This window comes from Asterias rubens, chromosome 16 (assembly GCF_902459465.1).
Source record: "Asterias rubens chromosome 16, eAstRub1.3, whole genome shotgun sequence".
Lineage (NCBI taxonomy): Eukaryota > Metazoa > Echinodermata > Asteroidea > Forcipulatida > Asteriidae > Asterias > Asterias rubens.
This window is the reverse complement of record NC_047077.1, coordinates 11,665,641-11,673,299: the sequence shown is the minus strand read 5'-3', so window position 1 is coordinate 11,673,299 and position 7,659 is coordinate 11,665,641. Positions and strand designations below refer to the sequence as shown.

Sequence of the window (7,659 nt, the reverse complement as noted above, 5' to 3'; positions counted from 1 at the left end):
TCAATTGTTCTTTTCACAGTTTCTAAGAAAAGAACCTATTTATAATTACATGTGTGTGGCATTCAGCCTAAAGTGACATTAAGAACCAATGGTTCAACAGTTTGTTCCTCGGTACCCTTGAATTTAACAGGATTCCCCGAAAAAAAACACCCCCACGAAAGAAAAACACCCCCACGGACTGTAAAGCTTTTCTCAATGGTTCAAGTCGCCAGCAAATCAGGCATCAGTATGGTGATGATGTCATCTGGCTATGCATATCTGGCAGTCACTGCACGTAGAGCTATGCATATCTGGCAGTCACTGCACGTAGACAAACGCTTGTTGTATGTACATGAACAGTACATGTATGTGTGTGTACAGATGTAGTGTGTACAGATGTACCACCACTAAACCACAGTAACAGAAGTAGTATGGTTTACGTGGATTCAACATTGTTAGGGTAAGGAGTTTGCCAGACCTTGGTTGGACTGTGATTGAGGCTACGTACTACTTGACAGACAGACTTCAAGACAAGGAAAGTACGTTTACACCTCCGCTTTTATTATTAACCCTGGTCAGCAGACAGTTTTGGAATCTCTTGAGTCGTTTAACAGATTGTAACATCCAAGGAGTATGAGAAGTATTGCAAAAACAGAGCAGAGTTCTTTAATAGTGTGAGCTAGAGATTTGAATTGATACATTGACTCTTTGGGGCAAGGTGCTGGTATTTGGCCATTCCATGAATCCATTACTCACTGTGAATGAAGATGTGTATGTTAAAGACAGTGGACACTATTGGTAATTGTCAAAGACCAGTCTCCTCACTTTGTGTATCTAAATATATGCATAAAATAACAAACCTGTGAAAATTTGAGCTCAATTGGTCGTCAAAGTTGCGAGATATGAATGAAATTAAAAAAACACTTGTCACACGAAGTTGTGTGCTTTCAGATGCTTGATTTCGAGACCTCAAATTCTAAACTTGAGGTCTCAAAATCAAATTCGTGGAAAATAACTTCTTTCTTGAAAACTATGTCACTTCAGAGGGAGCCGTTTCTCACATGTTTTTTACTATGAACCTCTCCACATTATTCGTCACCAAGTAAGGTTTTATGATAATAATTATTTTGAGTAATTACCAATAATGTCCACTGCCTTTGAAAACAAAAAGTGAAAATCACAGAGCAATGTTTTCAGGAGAGTTCTGAAATATGTTGTACCATGGAGGTATAGTTATATTAAATTGCTGTACCAACTCCTTCTAATTCTACCTCCATGGTTGTACATGATAAAATGATTTATGTGAAATTGTTTTACGCATTTCTCTAACTACACATGTCGACACCTCAGCAAGTAATATTTTTAGGGAAGCTTGCTACCATCATTATCTTCAAACTGTGTAGGTTATGGTAAATCTGTGGACATGGTGTTTTGTTTCGTACAAAACGTACAGGAACCCTTTAACCCTGGCCAGCAGACAGTTAGGAATCTTTGGAGTCATTTGACAGATTGAAATCATTGTAACATCCCAAGAGGAGAGAAGTATTGCAAAAACAGCTAATATCTTTATAGTAAGAGAGATTTGAAATGATGGTGTCGTCAACGTAGCGGAGCCACAGGCTGGGTCGGAGGTCAGCGAAGAGGAGTGATGAGGACTCGAACTCTTCCATGAATATGTCAGCTAGAACCGGGGATATAGGGGATCCCATGGAGGTCCCAGCTGTCTGCTCGTAGTACTTGCCCTGGAATTGAAAACAACTGGAGGAAACGCATGTGTAAAGCAAATCATGAATTTGGTCAGGTGAAAGACCAGTACGATCAGGGAGGGATGGGTCATGTGATAATCTCTCCTTGGCCACGAAGCAAGCTTCATCTGTGGGCACGTTGGTGAAGAGAGATTCCACATCAAAACTTACCAAGATATCAGTGGGTTGTAGGGTTAGGTTGCGGGTAATGTCAACAAACTGGGTGGAATTGGAAACATGGTGTTCAGTGAGACCCACCAGGGGTCGAAGTACTTTAGCTAGGTACTTGGCAGTGTCGTAGGTGGGGGAACCCCTCGAGGCAACTATGGGGCGGAGGGGAACTTCCGGCTTGTGAATCTTGGGATTGCTGTAGTTGTTGTTTTTTTATATTTTTTTTTATGCAAGTCTCCAGACACACAAGGCCTGAAGGCCACTTTATAAGGTGTTGGCTACATTTATTTTGTACTCTTAGGCCTGAAGCAGGGTTACCACTTTTACAGTCCATACGGATGTAGGCTTGGGTATCGTCAGTCCGAAGCCTGGCCGGTAGAGCAGAAAGCACTACCTCCCCAAATTTACGTACCAAGTGTCACGACCGGGACTCGAACCCACACCCTGCCAATCAAACACCAGAGCTGACCTGCTTTTCAGAATTTGCATTCAGTGTGCACCAAATATGCTCATTCTAAGTAAAGTGCGGACGGTGGGAAAGTTAACCCGTCGGAATGTTACCCATCGTCATGGTTAAGTTACCCAAAATATTAGTCCAGTGCGAACACGGCTTTAGTATTTTCTCACAAACTTTGAGTCCATCCACGTTTAGCGAGGTGACAGTGGGTACTGCTTCTCATAAATCTCATCAATCTTCATGCATCGTTTCTAAGATTAAAATGTGTGTGGGTGAAAACGGTTTGGAAAATACAGTGCTTTTATTCACACATCGATGTAAGGGTAAAACAAAAATTATAACTATTTTCTTATCGTCGTCTTCATTTCCAGAAGGAGAGACGGACACTAGACTTGTCATCGCTACATGCTAACACCAAAAGGGCAGGAGCCAGACTGTCTTGAGAGTGAGACATCATCTTTGGTTCATCTTACACTCATCTCATGATCACCAGTGGATTGGAAATCAATAGTCTACAGTGACGTCAACTGGAGTGCATCCAACCATCTCACAAGACGGTCACGCCCTCTCTACCGCAGGTCATTGACCCCATGAGAGATTGATTGATGAATATTATAACCGTTGCCAGCGAGAATGATATTCAGTTAGCTGTTATTGCCTTGACCCATAATCAGGAGTGTGATGGTGTTGAGTTCTTCAGGCCACTTCGTATCATAGGTAAGCCATTATTTTCTACCTTCATGGGCTTACAATGTTTTGTTGACAGGGTTCTCCACAGGATTTGTCAAAGGTGTGGGACTCTCTGGACCCAATATAAGGTCGTTCAAAGTTGGTCCAGAGTAGGCCTGCACAACTAGTGAAATTTACTACTCGACTAGTCGCGCCTCCAGAAATAGTCCAGACATTGACACTATATTCGCGACTAATTTTTAATTCCCAAGATGCATTGCTGCATATTGGTTGCAAGCAGGCAGTCGCAACTACTTTTGTAGAAATCATGGCGACACGATTGACCGAGGGTAGTTGAAAAACAGCTGCTGGACTCGACTAAGCAATCACTAGTTGCGAATTCGTCGGGCTTAATCCAGAGCACGCTGAATTAAACTAGGTTAAAATTTTATATTTACCCTACTTTCTGCGAGTTCTGTGAAAAAAATCCATAGGCAAATCACTTGGGTTGGATTCGAACCCACGATCTTTGCATAGAGAAGATGTCTCACCACTAGACCACCAATCTAGCCTGATGGCTACAGGCAGATACTAATTTGTTTTTGTCTGTGATGTTTACGTTTGTTTTTTAAAGCTCTGTTGTGGAGAAATTTTGGTTGTCACAACCAAATTCAGCCGTTACGGATTAGGCCTATTTTATTTCACCTTAGTTGGAAATATTTCACAGAAATTTGTTTTTCTAGTAATCCTCATAACCAGCTTTCAGACTGAAATTAAACAGTGATGTTTTTTGTTCTTAACAATCCTGACCTTTAAAAAACCAAAAAGAGAGCCAAAAACCTGAAATGGTGTACACAACTTTTACAAACAATATTTGAATACTCTGTCATTAAAAGGGAACTAGGAAAATAGCACTGTTGTAAAAATAAGAATTACTCTATTTGATTGATTGCTTTCTAAATGCAATTGTACAAAATATTATTACAATTAGACTTTGAATTCATCAGACATACCAACGCAAAGAGAACTAGATGTAGCCAAATAACCTCCATTCATAGCTCTTTCTTTTGGGGCATTTTTCGGTGAAATTGGAAGGGTATGTAAAGGTCAGAAATGTTGGGTTGTTTGGTTTGAAACACTGTGGGATACTTTTCCGATACACTTTGCAGTACAGCTGTTGTTTAGTGTTACACAGTCGGTCTGGAATGTACACACAAGATGGCCGCTGGAGTGAGCAGCACAAACGTGAAGGCATCGTGACATTTATTCAATCTGACAATCTGGCATTTTATTTTGTGTGCTTCGTTCATTCCAATTCAGACCAGCATTTGTAAGGATCAAAGTGTGGGTGCACTCCTCCACATTCCCTGTTCGAGTAGTGCAAAAAAAATAGCACTCCATAAATTTAAAAAACATTGTTGTTGTATCAGGAACGAAAAAGACAATCTTGGCCAGTTGGGTATTTTTTCTTCTTCTTTGTTTGTTAATGAATAATTTATCAAAAGACACTATTGGTAATTACTCAAAATAACTATTATCATAAACTTTTCTTGATTACGAGTAATGGGGAGAGGTTGATAGTATAAAACATTGTGAGTAACAGCTCCCTCTGTAGTGACGTAGTTTACGAGAAAGAAGTAATTTTCCATGAATTTGATTTTGAGACCTCAGATTTAGAATTTGAGGTCTCGAAATCAAGCATCTGAACGCATACAACTTTGTGTGACCATGGGGCGACAAGGGTGTTTTTTTCTTTCATTAATATCTCGCAACTTCAACGACCGATTAAGCTCAAGTTTTCACAGGTTGTTATTTTATGCATAAAATTATGTTGAGATACACCAACTGTGAAGACTAGTCTTTGACAATTACCAAAAGTGTCTAGTGTCTTTAAACAAAAAACAAAAACTAAATTTCTATTTATTCCCCAGCAATTTCTTTTTACCTACCAGGCTCCCACAGTAAAAAAAAAAAAAGCATTCTGAATGGCCCTCTCTGACTCCCACGCATAGCAAACATTTCTGCCCTACTAACATCATAGTTACCCAGTAGCTTGTTTGAGCACTATAATACTAAACACACAATATTGACATACTTTCACAGATAATTTGCACCACAATTTAGGTAGCTGTTTTGCCAAGTAAACTTTGCTTTTCATTGTTAAACATTTTCAAATCTGGGTTGATAAACGAAAACTGTACTTTAAAGGTATTTAAAAAAACAGTCGGAAATTTGGGCTCAATTGGTCATCATCGAGTTTGCAATGAAATGATGAAAAATAAAACACCCTTCTTGCGTAGAATATGGTGCTTTTAGAAGCCTGAGTAAAGCCCGGTTCATACTTCATTCAAATGCAAATGCGAAGCCAATTTAACGTGAATTCGGCGTCACAACCCTCCTTTCGCAGCGATATTCGCAAGTGAGTTGAACAGAGTTGAACTCCTGTGAATTTTTAATTGCGAATTTGTTACCTCAACATTCGTATCGCATTCGCATTCGCAGGAAGTATGAACGGGGCTTGAGGCTTCATGTCCAGAAGCCTTTTTCAGATTCAAATTTTAGGGATGAAAATTACCCTTTCTCTAAAACTACACTCAGAGTGGGTTGATTCAGATTACGATATTGGGTTGTAAAATTCCCCAAAAGTTAATGAACACAAAACTTAATTGTTGAGACAGGAGTTCCTTTGAAGTAATAAGTTCCAGATAATTTTGCATTGCCAATTATTTTAATCTGAGAAACGTACCATGTAACTTTGTTTCCCATTGGCTTAAAAGTGCCCAGCCCTTTTCAAAATGAAAATGGGATTGCCCTTTCAACATGTTTAAAAATTAAACGTCAGTCGTCAATTTCACCAAACTCTTCTTAACTTATGATTAATCTCAGGACTTAGGACGAGTAAAGGTATCCAAAGACGTAGGACGCATTGAACCCATCCGAAGTTAGGAGGGGTTACTCGTCCTAACTCGAGATAGGATCAATCCTAGCATTTCGTGAAATCGGCTGCAGGCCTGCTTTAAGCTGTATTTGCTTAATATAGTTGTAGTCTAAGGAATGTATGTATACATGCATTTTGAAAACATTTGACCTAAATGTTATTTTGTGGCATTTATTTCCATTCCAACAATTGGCACAAATGTTATCAACAAGCTTTAGAGAACATTGTCCATAAGATCACTGATGGGGGGGGGGGGATAAGGGTATAGTTGGGCCAATAAAAATTTAAAAATGTGTCCTGCCTTTTTGAAAAAAAGAAGGAGGGGCTTTTTATTATGTATGTATTTTTGTTTATATTTTTAAATGGCTGCCAACACAATTTTTAAAACAGCCGGCCGTGCGATTTTTCAAAATTAATTTTTCTCATCTGAGATTGTCAAAATGTTTTCATTTTTTTTCCTCAAATTGAAAAAAAAGAAAAAAAGGAGGCGCCCTCTAAAAGGAACCGGTTGGGAACGGTAGCGTTTTTTATTTATTTATTTGGCCTTAGTGGCAGGTGGAAGAGCCAACCCCTTCAAACGACAGACAAAAGATCCTCACACCTCGCTGTACCGGGCTGTGAATTCATTATGTTTTTATGCAGGCGTTTAGATGGTTAGCGTGTACCAATATCTGGGCTATGAAAACATGATTAAACGTCAATCTTACACTTTGGCTATCACGGCTTGGACTCGCTCTTAATCAAACCCGTCAGTGCGGAATAATATTGACTCTGCTACTCATTGAAAGATAGAGTTACACATTTCGATAAAAAGGGAGTTTTTTTTTCCTTCTCTGCTGCATGGCCAGAGACCCGTTCAAGTGAAGTAAAAAACGCCTGGATTTGTAAAGAGTTTTTCCAGCTTGCAAAATAAATAAACCATCTATAATAGTTGTTGGCTGGAGGTTTTTATTAATAGAGTGTGTGCACTGGGGGACCTGTGACGCACACGAACTTGTACGCTGCAGGGTTCTGTCCAAACTGGAAGAAGGTAGCCTTGGGAACAAATTTCACAAGTTAGTTTATCCCCTAAATGACTGGGCCCAATTTCACAGAGCTGCTCATAAATGCAGAAAATATTGCTTACAAATTTTCTGCAGAGCAAAAAAAAAATGGCAGGACCAGTCACAGAGTGTACGTGAAATGGTATTTTTGCCTGGAACCATATTCTGGTAAGCATAATTTTAAGTAGTCTTCCGCACTCTATTCTGCGACAGTCGAATAATTAACAAGACCTATATTCTCAGAGAGCGAAATCTACACGTCAAAGTAGATATAACATTATATGTACACACAGAGTTACGGAAAACCAAAAAATACACATTGACACCTCATGGAATGCCTCAAAAAGCCACATTTTGAGCATAATTTTGTTGTGCTTAGCTGTTTTTTGTGCTTAGAAGGAGCTCTGTAAAACTGGACCCTTTCGTCAAGCTAATTGTCTTTCCTTTGGGGCTTTTCACAAAGAGTTAAGACTACTCTCTAAATGCTGTGTGCTTTCAGATGCTTGATTTTGAGACCTTAAATTCTAAATCTGAGGTCTCGAAATCAAATCCATGGAAAATTACTTCTTTCTCGAAAACTACGTTTCTTCAGAGGGAGCCGTTTCTCACAATGTTTTATACTATCAACCTCTCCCCATTACACGTTACCAAGTCAGG

General features: G+C 39.3%; 2 protein-coding genes across 5 annotated transcripts in view; one reads left to right on the top strand and one right to left on the bottom strand.

The window, feature by feature from the left end:
• Positions 1-357: 357 nt before the first annotated feature.
• The window catches only part of LOC117300625 (extracellular sulfatase Sulf-1-like), a 66,841-nt gene continuing 59,539 nt past the window's right edge, over positions 358-7,659 (top strand). For 3 of the 4 annotated variants that reach the window (XR_004520189.1, XM_033784303.1, XM_033784306.1), the window contains exons 1-2: positions 358-518; positions 2,724-3,069. The gene's annotated coding sequence lies outside the window, so the exon portion shown is untranslated. The other variant, XM_033784304.1, reaches the window with a different exon arrangement.
• Positions 1,454-2,944, bottom strand: LOC117301114. Its single transcript, XM_033785002.1, has 2 exons — positions 2,904-2,944; positions 1,454-2,091 (listed from the first exon to the last, which is right to left on the bottom strand). Exons 1-2 carry the CDS (start codon positions 2,942-2,944, stop codon positions 1,461-1,463), a joined length of 672 nt encoding a protein of 223 aa, XP_033640893.1. The 3' UTR covers positions 1,454-1,460.

Coding starts and splice junctions, on each gene's coding strand:
- LOC117301114 (XM_033785002.1), bottom strand. CDS start 2,944: ATGGGGTCAATGACCTGCGGTAGAGAGGGCGTGACCGTCTT. Junction 2,092..2,903: donor AGAGAGGGCGTGACCGTCTT/GTGAGATGGTTG, acceptor CAACAACTACAG/CAATCCCAAGATTCACAAGC.